Consider the following 17,124-nt stretch of genomic DNA (forward strand, 5'->3'; position numbering starts at 1 on the left):
GGCGAGGTGCATGTCTGGTTTAGTAGTAGTACGTTTAAGTGGTTATGCTAGCATAACACCGATGGTATGGTGCTGAATGGGTGGCAGTAGTGCATAGCTGCCAAGTCTCCCGAATTTTTCGGGAATCTCCCGAATTTTATCTTCATCGCTCGATCTCCCGAAAAGTTCTTAAATCTCCCGAATTTTTACGAAAATCACAAAAATCCCTAATTGTCCCTAAAAATTCCCTACTTCATTAAAAAAATCCCCGCTTATGAAAACAATCCGTAAGGAATTTCTTGTATGGCATGAAGCCTCTTTTTTTTCCCTTTCGAAATGACGTCACACGTCGTAAATGGGGAAATTCCCTTTTTAAGGAAGTTTTACAAACCCTCTGATGGTAACAAGAAAGTTGTTTGTCTTATCGTGCAGGGAAATGGCTCAGCAGCCAATAGTCCTGGATAATAATTGAAGATTATGGTGATGCACATGTGGTCAAAATTTCTTTTGTTGAAGTTACGTACGTGCGATATAACAAAGCATGAATAATGATAAGCAAAAACATATTTAATCAATTTTAAAGATGCTTATTCCGATGAATTTCCTTTCATCAAACGTTCCAGAAGAGGGCTGACTTTTCCTTTTTGTACAAGTTGTGTTACGGACATAAACATCGGTCATGGAAAGACTGCCATCATCACTCGTGAAATGAAAAAAAAACATCAAGCAAGTGTCACAAAAAGTGTCAGTGTTCTTCAAAAATTGACGGTGTTTTCCTTCATCTTCCGATGATTTTGGGGTCATTCGCGCCGAATGTTTGTTCACAGCGTTTCTGATTGAACACAATATTTATTTTTACATCATTGAAGTTTTGGCCTCCAATTTCACTTGTTTTTTGCGTAGGAATTTTATTCTCAAGGGTTTAACTTCCATGTGTGTAAAATCCCTATTTTAATTTGACTTCAGTTTTTGAGTAGGGATTTTATTCCCTACGCTTCAACTTTTATGTTTGGAAAATCCCTATTTTATTTGGAAAAATCCCTATTGTATTTATTAGGGAGTGGTTTTAGCATAAAATACGGGTGTGCGCGAAAATCTCCCGAATTTTCATTTTCAAAAGTTGGCAGCTATGGTAGTGGTTCATGCAAAAGACCGGGGAATCAGAGACAAATTAGTGACATCAGCGATACATTGATTACCATTTTTGAAGATGGCCGAGTTTTTAGATAGTAATAATCTTTGCTACTTGGAACGTTTCTGAGTCGAGAGATTTTTCGTATGCCGAATATTTGATAAATGCTCAAAGTTTCAGACACCTTTTCCACCAGGAATCGGTTCCAATCACCCACCTGAAATCCTGACAAACAGCGTCTTTCATAGTCTATAAGGTTTTCGCGGCCATCATTTGATAAAAATTGTTTTTTCGGGTTCGAAGACCGTCGTCCGTTTGAGTTTGTTCTCAACGTTTCCCCAACACTAGTGGTTGGCATCATCAGGAGAATTGATAAACTGGATCAAAGTCAAGTTTTCCGGAGTCTCAGGTTGTATTTATGCACATAAGTGGCTTGAACTACACTATTGTTTTGCGATTGGTCAGCGTCTTTCATATTTTCCAATAAGGATGAACTCCTGCCCTTTACACTAAATCAGCGTTTCTCAACCTCTCTTGGAGCCCAATGGCCAATAAAATGTCAGAAACAATTTGACGGACTATTGACATCCCATCCCGTGATACGGGACATACCTGTACAGTTTTTGTTCTCCGTTTTTTCAACGATGCTGATTTGAATTTGTACACAGCGTTTATATGATAGTATAATCTATATTATGACAACTATGGCGAAAAATATAGATATTTTTCTCACCTATTTATCAGGTTGTGTTTTTTCCCAATTTTTCAGAAATTTTAGTAAAAATTACTGATTACTCTTCCGGCTTCATTTTTTAGGTCAGTTAGTTGTGTCCCGTGTTTCACTTAATTTAAGATTCCATTTTACCTCATTTTTCTCAACGAAATATGGTCATCAGATCATCTGAATATTTTTTTGTGAAATGCAATATATTTACTGTGATTTGTGGGAGCCATTTATTTCTCCACCTTTCACATATTTTAAAAGGAATTATAAAATTAAATTAGGCAATAAATTGCATTTTTTTGCAAAAATTATTGATATCCCGAATTTTTGATTGAAATTTCCCGCATTTTTCTCGATGATGTATTGTGAACCTAAGTACAAAAGTATATTTTTAATTCACCCTATATGGCCCATATATGGTGAATTAATTCTCACTGGATGAAAAATTATTCAACCGTTGTCATATTGATATCAGTAATACCCGTATAGTGAGAATTAAATTATCGAGTCTGCCGGTGGACAACTTATGCCATCGTCGCGGATCACCTCCGGTCCGCAGAGTACACGTTGAAAAACGATGGACTAAATCATAGCAATCACGAAAATTGCTTAACCAAAAATTTTACTATTTGATAGTGAAATCGCTTTCAAATTAACCGAGAGATATAAGAATGAAAAGATACAGTAGATATCCTCATTCCCGGTTTTAAACCCTGATTAATAATATAGCAGGGAAAAACGGGAGAGAATTACTTGCACAAAGACAAAACGCTAATATAACGGGTTTTAAGAGAATAAGTCTCTTCTGAAGACCTCGAATGTTATTACTCGCTTACTCTCAGATTACTCGATCAAAGAATCTGTTTAGAAAAGGGAGTAAAAGAAGAGGTAGAAAATTATATTAGACTATATTCGGCGTAGTTCAGTTTCGGCGTTCAGAGTTGCCAGATCCTTAAAAAATTTCCAGCCAAAATCCTCTTCAAAAAGTAGCCCAAAATAGTTGAATTTGTGCTGCCATCTATGAAGCAACAAGCGAGCTACAGTTTGACGATATTCTAGCCTGCAAAAGTGGGTTATAACTCTTTTCCTGTTATAATCACTAACTCCCCCCCCCCCCCCCGCCCACTTTTCACTTTTTCGTAAAAATTTATAGTTTTTTAAAATTTTGCGAAAGTCAGGGCTACACATTCTCTCTCCTTGAAAAACGGCCCAGATATGGCCTGAAGTCTAGGCCGTCTTAAAAGCATCATGGGCCCCACCCCCCCCCCCCCCCCGGGGAAATTGATTCTGCTCAGCTCTCTATCCAGACTGCAAATACCTACTTACCAATTCACATGCATAATCTCGCAAATCTTAATCATATCTCATTTTTTATCCCCCCCCCCCCCCGCTCTTCATTCAAGGCCTCCGTGACGTGCCCGGGTTGGCCCATGCGTCAAGACGACACTGCCTCAAATTGTGCATAGGTGCCTACGAAATTTGGTACAATGATTTTAAAAATTAGGTATGGGTCCCAGACCAGATTTTTCACGGTCTAGTAAACAAAAAATTTAAGAACTCTTCTGGGTTCCTGGCAGGGCCGTTTTAAGAGCATCATGGGCCCGAGAGCCAAGTGATTTTTCTTATTCCCTACATGGAAAATCCCCGAAAAATACAACTACCTCTCGTTTTTCTGAGGCCCCTCTTCTCTTGAGGCCCGCGGGCCATGCTCGGGTGGGCCTATGCGTTAAGACAGAACTGGTTCCCGGGCTTGAGCCCTGCCAGCTCCACGCTTGTAGAGGCTACGGTTTCTTTCACAGGCTTCTGTGGTCTAGATACTGTGTTTCCCATCCGTCGGGCCGGAGCAACACCTTCTATAGCAGAAGGCCTCCGCGCGAAGCTCGTGACGTCACTGAAGTCTCCCTTACAGTGTTGGATATATTATAACCGATTGGCCGCGGTATCATGAAGGTTCGAAACCACTGCTCTAGAGCCTAGGACAGTTGCCAAGTTTTTGTTTCAATCATTGGGTGGCAAAGGCATTATGGTTGAAAGTTCTGGCTTTCCATTGTTGGGTGTGATGCCCCCTTTCCACCCCTTCTGCCTTGTTAGGAAGAAAACACAACATGAGATGGGGACTAAAGTGAAAAAAAAGAAAAACGTCTTTGCTCGCAAGAATATAATAAAAATAAAGAAGAATAGGCAGGGCCATATTATCGCATGGGCAAATCGGGACTTTGCCCAGGGCCCTCCGCTTGAAGGGGGCCCCCAAATCTATAATAATAAAGTCTGAAAAGTTGTTTTTTTTAAGTAAAACTTAAATACTTAGAAAAAAAGGAATTTCGTTTTTGTAATGCATCTAAACTTTTTAAAGAATAGAAACTATAAATATAATTTTTTTTTTACATTAATAAAATATTTTTACAGTTATTGGGAGAGAAATTGAACTTCTATTATTCAACTGTAATACTACTTTTTCTAATAAAGGAAAAATGAGTTCCGATTGGTCGGTTCAGGGAATTTTCTGTTGATACCAAAAAAAGTTAAATCTCAGATGAGAAGAAGCACCGGTGCTGCGATGCTAGCCGTTGTAAAGGCATCACAATCCATAACAGAGAAAAGCAAACAATGTTTGTTTTCAGCATGTTTAGCATTTTATAGCTCAATGGTAACTTCAATATTATAAGTTTAATTATGTCCTCTCGAACTTATTTATCTGGCTCTGCAAAGAGAAAGTTGAAAAAACAGAAAGATGAGGGGGAAAAAAAAATTGCTAGTTCATTAAAAAATTATTTTGCAGCACATGCAAAAGTCAATGCGCCATGTAATGAACAATCTAAAGCTGAATCTGATGATGATGAAACAATAATTAATGAATATGATAATTCCAGAGCATGTTTGAGGAATGTTGAGATTCAAGATGATGATGATAGTAAGCCTAGTTGTGTAAGCCTAGCTGCTACTGAGAAAAATGAAAATTTTCTTTATCCAGACCCAGCAATGTGGACTGTTATTAATAATGAAATGGTGGAATATTTTATATGTAATCCCCCTCCTCAAAATACCGATTTGCTATCGGAGACTGAAAGAGTTTTTGGAGGTGTGAAGAGAAGTCTCACTATTTCTCAATTTTATCATACCAAAAGAAATGGTGAAAAACTTTTAAGGAAATGGTTGGTTTTGTCAGCTTCATCGAAAATGTTATTTTGTTGGGTGTGCAAATTGCTACATGCCAATAGCAACAGCTCATGTAAAGGTCAGCTAATTGAAGGATTTTGGGACTGGAAGCATGCTGCTACCAGATTAAAAGAGCATGAAAACTCTTCTTCACATAAGCAAGCCATGATGGATCTATCACTCCGGGCAAATGTCTCACAAAGAGTTGATTCATCTTTGGTACAGCAATATGAAGAGGAGACGAAGTATTGGATGTCTGTGCTTAAACGAGTTGTTGCTGTTGTGAAATTTTTGGCTATACGGGGTCTACCTTTTTTTGGTGATAATGAAACTGTTGGATCTAGGCACAATGGAAATTTTTTAGGCTGTTTAGAAGTGATAGCCAAATTTGATCCATTTCTTTCAAAACATTTGGAGAGATATGGGAATCCTGGCAAAGGAAATGTAAGCTATTTGTCCTCAACATGTATCGATCAGTTTATTCATATAATGGCTAAACAAGTGGAAAAACAAATCATTGATGAAATTCTGCTTGCCAAATACTACTCAATTATTATTGATTCTACCCCAGATATTACTCATCTTGATCAGTTGTGTTTTGTGATTCGATATGTTGTCGAAGCTGAACCTGTGGAAAGATTTCTGAAATTTGTTCCAATGTACAGCCATAAATCAGAAACCCTAGCAGAAATTGTTTTAACAACTCTAAAAGATGCTGGAATCAATGTATTAAATTGTCGTGGCCAAAGCTATGACAATGCATCAAATATGGCCGGCAAATATTCTGGGTTACAAGCCCGAATAAAAAGCATAAATCCTTCCGCTGATTTTGTTCCTTGTGCAGCTCATTCTCTTAACTTGGTTGGTGTTAATGCTGTTGAGTCATGCAGTGGTGCAATGCAGTTTTTTTGTCTTGTGCAACAAATATATACTTTCTTTTCTTCATCAACACACAGGTGGCAGATACTAAATGAAGAACTGAAAAAACGTGGCGATTTTTCAACATTGAAGAACCGCAGTAGTACTAGGTGGTGTGCTGATGCTCATGCCGTTAAATCATTAAGGAAGAACTATAATGCCATTGTACTTACTCTTAACAGATTAGGTACAGAAGAAAATGAAACTGCATACACAAAATTGGAGGCACAATCCCTTTTGAAAACGTTGAAAAAGTTGGAAACTGTACTGAACATCGTTGTATGGGATACCCTTTTACAAAGGCTTAATCAAACCAGTGTGGAACTTCAAAAATCATCTATGAATTTAACGCGTGTCACACTTTTGTACCAATCTTTAATTGAATTTACTCAATATGTGAGAGACAATTTTGAGGAGTATGAAAAATTAGCAAGAGATATGTGTGAGCCGGATGTTGATTACGATGTAGCAAGAAAAAAATTAAAGCCAAGAAGCAAAGATCCTCATGCAGTACATAGCTGTGAAGTTGACCTGACACCTCGTGAAGCTTATAAATCAAGTATTTATTATGCTGTTTGTGATGCTTTAATTTCACACCTTTCTTTTCGTAAAGAGCCGTATAATAGCACAGCGAAAAAGTTTGCTTGCCTGAGTGAAATGAAGTTGAAATCAAAACTTATGGATAAAGCGATTTCTTTGCAAAAATCCTACCCTCAGGATTTAGATGATTCTTTTCCTGAAGAGCTACAGCAATTTTCTTCACTTGTGGAAGATGGATATAATATTGCAGATATGTTTAAAAAACTGAAATGTTTAGAGCTGGAAGAGACATTTTCCAATGTTGATAGTGCCATAAGAATTTTTTTAACATTGCCAGTAACAAATTGTTCTGGTGAAAGATCCTTTTCTTTGTTAAAGCGTCTAAAGTCTCCCATACGCTCTAGTATTCTGCAGGAAAAACTAAGCTCTTTAGCATTACTCTGCATTGAAGGAGAAGTAACAAAAAAATTGGATTTCAGTAATGTAATTCTTGATTTTGCGAAAATGAAAAGCAGAAAAAAAAGTGAATTACTTCACAGTAAAACATTTTTGTGATGCATTAGCCACGCAACTGGTGATTTTATTGATGTGGTTAGTATTTGTCTCATACTTTATTATTTCTTGATAACTAAAGGGTACACGTGAAACAAAATTGTTTAAATTTTCAGTTTTATGTTCAAAAGTTTTTGATCAGACAAAAAATTCTAAAAATATGCAATTTATATCGTTTTACACCCGAGAAATCTATTTTAGATTAGAGAGGAGGGGGGCCCCCAAAAGTATCCTTGCCCAGGGCCCCGATTTGTCATGATCGGGCCCTGAGAATAGGGAGAAATTCGCCATGAACACAATTTTGGAAAAACCGCCACCCGCCAAAGCCAAAAATTTCCCGCCGAACCGTTTTCAAACCAGCCCAATTTGGCGGGAAAACCGCCAATCTGGCAACTCTATCTCTCACTAACACCCTGTTCCGCCGTTGTTACCCTTTTACAAGGTGGACCTAACGGCGACGCTGGTTCTATTTCCGTAATCCCCGCCAACTTAGCGAAGTTTTTTATCGCCAATGTACTTGTCTATATGTGGTAGCTGTGTCAGAATAGCTCCATGTGACGTCATATCAGACTGTGACGTCACCGAAATGCGTAAATAGTCGTGGATTTTAAAATTAAAAATTAAAACTAATTTATTAATATATAATAAGTGCAGGATTAACAATAATAAATTATATTCGTTTATTAATAAGTGTTATTATTAATAATAATTAACTATAATTAATAATTAGTAAGTCCGTTATTATAGTAATGATATCAAATTATTTGATTCGTCAAAGCCGCACAGATGGTCAAGAGCGTCCGAATTCCAGATGTCAACAAAAAAACAAACATGGCGCCCCGGAGGTAGGACACATAATCAGGTTAAATCGCTGATATCGCCTTCAATTTAAGTTAATCACTGCAATAAATGATTATTTTTCATTAAAATTAATGAAAGGTAACTATGCGCAACAATTAAAATTTGTTTCACTGTGTGGTGTCATCAAAAACTAATAATATAGTGGACTTCCTCCGGGGCGCCATGTTTGTTTTTTTGTTGACATCTCGAATTCGGACGCCCTTGACCACCTGTGCGGCTCTAACGAATCAAATATTAGAATTTCGCTGTATTTGATGGCATTCATAACCACGACAGCGATTGGCCAGACTGTGACGTCAGTTGATTAATATGAATAACATTATTTTCTTACATAATAACAGTAATTATTATCTAATGAAATAAATATTCTAAAAAAACAAGGATTTTTACAGATTATTTCCCGTTCGTCGGGTTTTATCTTTATTGAATTATAGATCTCTTGGGGTGCGGTTGGAACAAAGTCAATATTTACCCAGGGCGACCGACCGTAGCGAGGTAGCTGTGCCTCCTGACACCCACACCCGAAGGGCGGGCGGCGAGCGTAGCGAGAGGGAAGCGCGCCGAGTTACTTGTTGGTTGATTTACTTGCTACAGGGGTTTTCTACAGGTATGTCATTTTATGGTCTCTCCCAGCAAGAAAATCGACCAACAAGTAACGCGGCGCACTTCGCTTGTGCCGCGGATATATCCGCTTCCCTCTCGCTACGCTCGGTCGCCCTGGGTAAATATTGACTTTGTTCCACCCGCACCAAGAGATCAGTAATCCAATAAGGATAAAACCCCAACAAATGGGGGACAAGAAGTCCAATGAACCTGTTCTATTAATTAAAATTAATTATTATTACTATAACAATTATAATTACTAAGTATAATAACTTATAAATACTGACTTTAAATATAATATATGTAATATGAATGATATTAATATTATATTAATTTTATTATCACCTAATATTAGTATTAATTATTAATATCTTTTAATTAATAATAACACTTATTAATAAATAAATATCAATTATTATTATTAATCCGACGCTTATTATATATTAATAAATTAGTTTTCACTTAATTTTAAAATCCACGACTTTTTACGCATTTTGGTGACGTCACAGTCTGATTTGACGTCACATGGAGCTATTCTGTCACTGCTACCACATATAGATAAGTATCGCACATTGGCAATGAAAACATTTCGCCAAGTTGGCGGGGGACCCGAATTAATGATCGAAAAATTTCTTTCATTAATGCTGAAAAATTTCCTTCATTAATACTGAAAAATTTCCTTCATTAATACTGAAAAATTTCCTTCATTAATACTGAAAAATTTCCTTCATTAATACTGAAAAATTTCCTTCATTAATACTGAAAAATTTCCTTCATTAATACTGAAAAATTTCCTTCATTAACTCTATAATGCCCAGATCGCCCGAAGTCGGCCGAGTAGGTTAATGCCCATAACCGCCTCAAGTCGGCCCAGCTAGTTATGGTAGCCCATGGGTATGTTTTGGTGGGCTTTTGTCACCAACGGGGAAGAAGATGAAAGCTCTTGTCAGAGGCGGGAACGGGAAAGACAACTGCAACGCCCTATCAATGGGATTTGAAAAGCTGATGTACTAGAATGTTCCTTGAGAATGAACTAAGGGTACTCAATGCATTTTACAAAGAGATAATACTGTGAGGAAAGGGGTATTTTCAGTAGATAAATTATCTCCCGAAAATCCATTGAAATGAAGGGGTGAACGTTAATGAAAAGGGTGGCATGAATAGAAACTCATGGAGAAAGGGTGGGGAGAGGGAAAGTGGCTGAAATTTGGACGAGTCCACTTCGAACACAAAAAACTTGGTATTTTCACGACCCTCCCAGGTTTTCTATCTGGGCATTAAAGAGTTAATACTGAAAAATTTCCTTTATTAATTATTATATCTTTCATTATACTTCTGGGATAATTTCTTTCACCAATTCTGGATTTGTTTCTTTCATTAATGCTGAAATTATTTAACATATAATTTATATATTCAATAAGCTCGAATCTATGTAGCAAGCCGTTGACTTGCAGACTCGAGCAAAAGTTCTGTCGTGTTTTTTGTAATTCTATACATGTTATTACGGAAGATGACGGATCTGCGGCGACATCTATGGTTAAAATGGTAAACATCTAAAAGCATCACGTCGAGTTTGAGACATTTTATGACTTCCAAAAACCGTTTTTATTGAGGTCAGGTGACAACTTGGGTTCACTCATATTAAGAGAAATGAATGAGTGATGGGGTAGCTCTATAAAAAGACATTACACAGATTGATTGATTGATGACCGCTCACGCCCAGAGCTGTTGTGCAAGACAACTTCCTCTCTTCACCTCCTAGGAGGCTGGGTCGTGTCGGAGAGCATCTTCTATTTATTCAACAAATGAAAAGTTATAATATACATTCTATAGAAACAATCCATCAGAAGACATTGAGGATACATACAATCAAGATTAACTAAGAGAGATGAAAAAAAAACCAGTGAAAACAGATTAAATACACGCTAATTTGCACTAATTAGCTATGCACTATTATATAGTACATTCTGTGGGGACAATCCATCAGAAAGCTTTGAGCACAATCCAATCAATATTAACATAAAAGAAAAATGAAAAATAATTAAGTACCAAAGAAAAACAGGCTAATTTACACAAATTGGCAATGCACCATTATATACATTCTGTGGAAACAATCCATCAGAAAACATTGAGCACAATACAATCATAGGATTATCATACATACAGGATTATCATAGCAAAAAAATGAAATATATATACAGGGTGATTATAAAAAAAATATCCCGACATATGGGCCCCTAACTCATACCATTCACAGAAACTGAATGAAATTTTGGCATAAGGTATTTTGATGTATGCGCTCAAGAATGATATGGAAAACAACAGTGTCACTCTAACAGTTACGGTTACAGTGAGAAAATTTCGAAAATATCAAATGGCAACACCAAGTTTTTTGTATTGGAATGTGATCTCCATTGTGAAAAACCCTAAATAGCGTTCGAACGGCAACTGCAGCATGAAAATCACCGGCGGTAGATAGGCTAAAAGTGAGGACAACCAATAAGGACAGAGAAGCAGCATAAAATAAAGCATTTTATTGTGTTTCACAAATTTTCCACGTGACCTTGTGGAGGACTAATCAGGCTGGGATCTCAGCCGAAGAAACGGTGTGACGAATGAAACGAACATTAATGCTCTGGTGCACGGCAAAGTCCTTTTTACTTTTTCCTTGCCTAGCTCCGGGGATTTTCGTGCTACAGGTGCCATTCCAACGCTATTTAGTGTTTTTCACAACGGAGATCGCATTCCAATACAAAAAACTTGGTGTTGCCATTTGATATTTTCGAAATTTTCTCACTGTAACCGTAACTGTTAGAGTGACACTGTTGTTTTCCATATCATTCTTGAGCGCATACCTCAAAATACCTTATGCCAAAATTTCATTCAGTTTCTGAATGGTATGATAGTTAGGGGCCCACATGCCGGGATAGTATTCTTATAATCACCCCGTATATATATATATTAGCTAATTAGCTCTATTCACTGTTATAAACATTCTATGTAAACAATGCATTAGAAAACATTGAGCGCAATGCAATCAAGATAGACATAAAATAAAAATGAAATAATAATGAAATATATATATACACCAAAGAAAACGATTAATGACCTAATTTACACTGACTGTCAATGTACATTTACATGTGGATGCTGAAATTGGGATGTAGAGGGTATTTCCGAGGGAGGAAGGGCTGCCTGGATTGATCTTTCTTTACTCCTGAGTCTTGTTATCATGGGATGCAGGCTAGGAAGTTTTGGTCTTGGTTCTGAAGCGGTATTTTCAGAGTCGTTGGAATCGTCAGTCCGGTTAATTGGACGTCTGAATTCTGTTTTGCATGTTTCAAGATGTTTCAAAAGTTTTATTATGCGATTTGCATTCATCGGACTTCTCATGATGCGTCGTTTCCAGAGTGTCAGTTTGTCCCGGTCTGGTAATTTAAAATGGAACTCTTTAGTCTTGGGGCACTTTGAGATGAAATGAAAATTGTTTCCCTCTTTTTCGCAGAGGCAGAGGCTACTATTTTGAATCTTGAATCTTGCCAGATAGGCCGGGAATGGCCCGTGTTCGGTGAAATATATAGTAATGTTTCTGGGCCATGGCAAGTGGTGTATACTGACTTTGGGTAGAATTTCGTGGATCTTACACAGAAACAAACTTCACGTTAGGTCCACAACACATACACGCACATTTTCCAGCATGATCCAGGTGCTCCCCTGGATCATGCGCGGTGGGAAGGTGCTGTTGTAATCTGAGGTTCAAACCCGAGGAAGGATATAGAAAAGATATTTCCCCTAACAAGCTTGAGAGGATCGATAGACAGCGCCTTCATTTCTATTTTTAAGTTGTTAGAGTTGCACTTGTTACAAGTTCTTGCTGGTGCTGCCATCGCTTTAGACCTTGGATATTATGTAAGACTAGCTATAATACCCGGCGATGGCGGTTTTTCTTCAATGAGGCTTCCTGGCTTACGTGATATCTCCCTCTTTCATTGAGTGACATACAAAGAAGCTACCTTATTTGCGACTGAAACAAAAACCGTAGTATTTTGACCGAAGCCACAGGGGTTCATGAAAGGGAGGATAAGTTGAAGGCAGATGTAACAGGATGTGATTTGCAACACCCAAGCGTCTCAGAAGTATCTCAGTGCAAGGATTGCACCCTCAACCAGTGGCGTATAGTTTCTCGTTGAATGCGATTTTTCTTTTGAATTGCAATATCAGTTACTGTACTTCATTAATTTAGAGAAAAGGAGGTTATACAGTCAAACCTCGTTAGTGCGTCATCCGGTTAACACGTCACTCCGCTTACCTGGTCAGTTTTTAGAACTCCCAATTGGAATTGGCACAGCTATGGCTTACTCCGTTTAACGAGTCACTCCGCTTACAAAGTCATATTTTTGCGCTCCCAAGAGTGACTCATTAACGAGGTGTGACTGTACTGGTGACATTTGAAGTCTGCATGACATAACCAAATATCTGGTGGTTAATCACTACAAATACTCTTTTTTTAACATGATCGTTAGCTGAGTGATTCCCAACGTGGGCGTTGACGCCCTCTTGGGGGCGATGGTTTTTTCCAGGTGGCTGTAGAAGCTACGGGCAGGGCTGTCTTTTCAACTTTTTCCGGGGGGGGGGGCAAAGAACATGTACTCACTTATATATATGTATATATATATATACACACAAAAAGTGTAGGCGTTTCTTATGGGTTAGATTGCGTTTGGGCGGTCGATGGGAGAAAAAATTTCTAAAAAAAGGGGAGTGATGGGACAAAAAAGAGAAGAGAAACTATGGTTTAGCCCATCCCGTGTGTCACGTGTTAAAAAAATATTTTTTCCGAAAAGACTTCTAGTAATAAATTTGTGTACAAATATGATGAAGGCTTGTGTGTGTGTGTGTGTGTGCGCGCGCGCGTGCGTGCGTGCTAAAATGATAAGGCTAAACAAAATTGCTGCGGCTTCAGATGGTCGAAATATCTATATGCGGGTAGGTCTCATTCGTTTCATGGGATGCCATGTGAAGAGTCAATTTATTAGAATAATTATCTGCTGCTATCTTCAGCATAGTATATATATTGTCCCCTTATTTAATTCAACATTTTCATTTGTCAATTTTTCTGCCTTTTTTTCAAAAGCGCCCGATACTTTATAGAACTGAAAATATTTCAAGACGGTTTACTAACTTACTCCACAAAACTTGAGCGAATGGTTTGGTCGTTCCAGATTGTAGATTAGTGCCATGATTTTCTCAGGACAGTGTGCATACGACCTTACAGAGCCGAAGTAATAGTCAACCGAGTATATAATATACGAGTTACAATTTTATTTTCTAAACTGAAGGAATGAACCAGGCACATATTTTGCAAAACAATCGAAAGCAGAAAGATGACTTAGTTCATGTAAGACAATACTGGCTATTAAGCCTATATGTAATAGGGGGCAAGGGGAAATAGGGGCAAGTACTTGAGTGAATTTTTTAGAAAATTTCGCTTTCAAAACTGCAAATTATCGATATTTGCCTGCAAAAATAATCAAAAAATCAAATTTCTGCATTTATTTGTCAAAAGGCACAAATTTTTCATTTACCACATTTATGTCGCAAATTTCGCATCTATTCGTAAAAATACGGAATTTACTTATCCCCTAGCGAGGAAGCGAGCGGGAAGTGGATATATCCGCTGCGCAAGCGAAGCGCACCGCGTTATATTTGTTGGTCGATTTTCTTGCTGGGAGTGACCACAAAACGACTGATACCTGTAGAAAACCCCTGTAGCAAGTAAATCGACCAGCAAGTAACGCGGCGCGCTTCGCTTGCGCCGCGGATATATCCGCTTCCCTTTCGCTCCCTCGCCGCAGCAGACTGCGGCGACCCGCCCTTCGGGCGTGGGGGTCAGGGGGCACATCTCCCTCGGTCGCCCTTGGTAAATATTGACTTTGTTCCAACCGCACCAAGAGATCCGTAATTCAATAAAGATAAAACCCGACGAACGGAAAATAATCTGTAAAAATCGTTGTTTTTTTTAAATATTTATTTCATTAAATAATAACTAATGTTATTCATATTAATCAAGTGACGTCAGTCTGGCCAATCACTGTCGTCGTTATGAATACCATCAAATACAGCGAAATTCTAGTATTTGATTCGTCAGAGCCGCACTTGTGGCCAAGGGCGTCCGAATTCCAGATGTCAACAAAAAAACAAACATGGCACCCCGGAGGAAAAATACATAGCCGGGTTAAATCACTGATATTGCCTTCAATTTAAATTTATCACTGCAATAAATGATTATTTTTCATAAAAATTAATGAAAGGTAATTATATGTAACAATTAAAGTTAGTTTCATTGTGTGGCGTCATCAAAAACTAATAATTTTGTGAATATCATGGCTCCATTTCTCATTAGGGTTACCATAGCTATAATTCTTGAGGAATTATGGGTAATATGAAACTCGGTTGATTGGTTATTAAATTACTCACAATACCATCCGTTACATAACTGACTCTTATTCATTATTATAAATTCTCGAGAAGCAAAAAACGAATAGAACTTCATTTATCATCCTATGTTGTTTATTGAAGTCTGTAAATAAATAAAATTTTAGAATGGCGAGTCTCGAAACTTTAATCGAGTACATCATAGGTAGGGATCGTAAGATTGGTGTGTCACGACCCCAGCTAATCGAAAAGCTTCAAGATGACTTCAAAGTCAACGTTGGAAAGAAACAGGATGATATAAATGGTATTTTAAGTGATATGTGCGACGAAGACACACTCGTAACCGCTCGAGGAAAATACCTGTTAAAGACAGCTGCAAAGAAACTGAAGCGAGCTGAGAAAGATAATCCTGAGGAGACAAAGGAGCGGACGGAAAAGAATAAGCAGGCTGAGACAAAGGTGCGGAGGGAGAAGAAAGAGATTGGTCAAATCATCAGTTACCCGTTCCCGGAAGAAAATAATATTGACTGGAATCTAAGAGCAGCTCAGAAAAAAAAAAGGCAGGAGAAAGAAAGCCGATTGGTACGCGAAACCCCTGCACCCATCATACCCGTGCCGAGGCAACAAGTAGCTCAACGAGTTAGGACCAGATCGGTTGCCAAGAAGGCAGCTGATTCTGGTCACTAAAGAATATGGAAAAAATGGTGGAAGGGGGTTGCCTCCTTATTTCGTTGTTTTGTCTCCCACAAGTTTGACTAATAATTCCCAGAAGATGCTCCTGCGACTTTTCTTCCGAATGAAACACGTTGATTGCAATCACTGCATGTGCTGTACTTATTGCAGCTGCTGGCACTGGTGAAATCGAATCTGGTATATCTGTTTTGAAGAAATAAAACGAAAGAAGTATCTGCGTGCATTAATAACACTGGTTATAACCCTGCTATAGTGCCACTTGTCCCTATATCTGGTTGGAATGGTGATAACATGTTAGAAGCAGAATGTTAGCATATTACCCTGCGGCTGGGCCATGCTGGAGAAATACTCCCGCTATCCAGGCCCAGCGGGAATTTCGATTCAAAAGCCGCAGGGTCCAACCTCCACCAAACCAGAACATGACTCCCACTCTGTCCGCAAAGGGGATATAAGCGGTTAAGAAGTCATACTGGAAAAGCCTTTCAGGATCCAGGCCGGGAGAGCCCCCCCCGCTGTTCCACGACAGCGACAACCAACCTCGCGGAAGCGCCCAGAGGCCAACGCCAGCCGGCACTACACTTTTGAGCTTCCGACGCAATCAACCAGCGAAAACACCCGCGAACTCAAGACCTCGCCATGACCCACGAAGAATGTCACCATCCAGCGCTCTCCAGTCCAATGGTATGGTGGTACCCTTGCCGAGTGGGCCTTCACGGCTGTCAGTGATGCATCAGATCGGCTACAATGAATCTCCTCGTGGACTTTAACTGAGGGTAACAAGCAGGTGGTCCAACACAGGATGGGCATGGGTATGACGTCGCAGGCTCCAATCCAGATTTCAAGGCAATTGCCGATAAGGGTCGCAAAAGACAAAACTCAGCATCTAACCTTGTAGTCAGTTAAAATGGAGTTGAACATGAATTACACACGGTAAGATATCTATTCGAGTCCAAAGCAATCGAGTTCACGCAGTTGTCTTAAATACATCTTCACGGAAGCTAATAAATGTTTTTTTTTGTGTGAAATTTCCATAAATTTGTCTTTTGAATGATTTCACAATTTTTTCCCCTAAAAAAAATAGGAATTTGTATGTTTTCAACTAAACAACATATCCATATATTCACGAGCCATTCTCTCAAGTGCAACTCGAATTAAAAGCAAGATATGCATAAAAATATCATGATACATTCAAACTCGGTTATAACGACATCGAGGATTCTGTTATATTTTATTCTTATAACTGAGGTTGAAGATGCAACCAAAATGGGACATCGGCATCATGAATGCAAGAGTTCTGTTTCTTACCAAAAACATCACTAGTTGTTGGTGATGCTACATAACAATGCTTATAAATTAGTTTGGTAAGAAATATGAGCATGCTACAGGGTGTGTTTACTAGATTCAAAAACCGAGAATACAAAAAACATTTGAAACTTACACCCGCGAAATTCTTATGCCCACTTTTTTGTCGATTTCCACAACAAATGGCACCACTATACTGAGAAAAAAAACCAGCCTCTACAATAAATTT

At 38.4% G+C, this 17,124-nt stretch overlaps 1 protein-coding gene across 1 annotated transcript; it reads left to right on the plus strand.

Moving 5' to 3' along the window:
• Positions 1-5,012: 5,012 nt before the first annotated feature.
• On the plus strand, positions 5,013-11,991 carry LOC149082114 (zinc finger MYM-type protein 1-like). Its single transcript, XM_089236384.1, has 2 exons — positions 5,013-6,905; positions 11,971-11,991. Exons 1-2 carry the CDS (start codon positions 5,013-5,015, stop codon positions 11,989-11,991), a joined length of 1,914 nt encoding a protein of 637 aa, XP_089092510.1.
• Positions 11,992-17,124: the final 5,133 nt, after the last annotated feature.

Source organism: Pholcus phalangioides, unplaced genomic scaffold (genome assembly GCF_987345545.1).
Source record: "Pholcus phalangioides strain wild (caught in Gottingen) unplaced genomic scaffold, Ppha-v1.0 ptg000009l_1, whole genome shotgun sequence".
NCBI lineage: Eukaryota > Metazoa > Arthropoda > Arachnida > Araneae > Pholcidae > Pholcus > Pholcus phalangioides.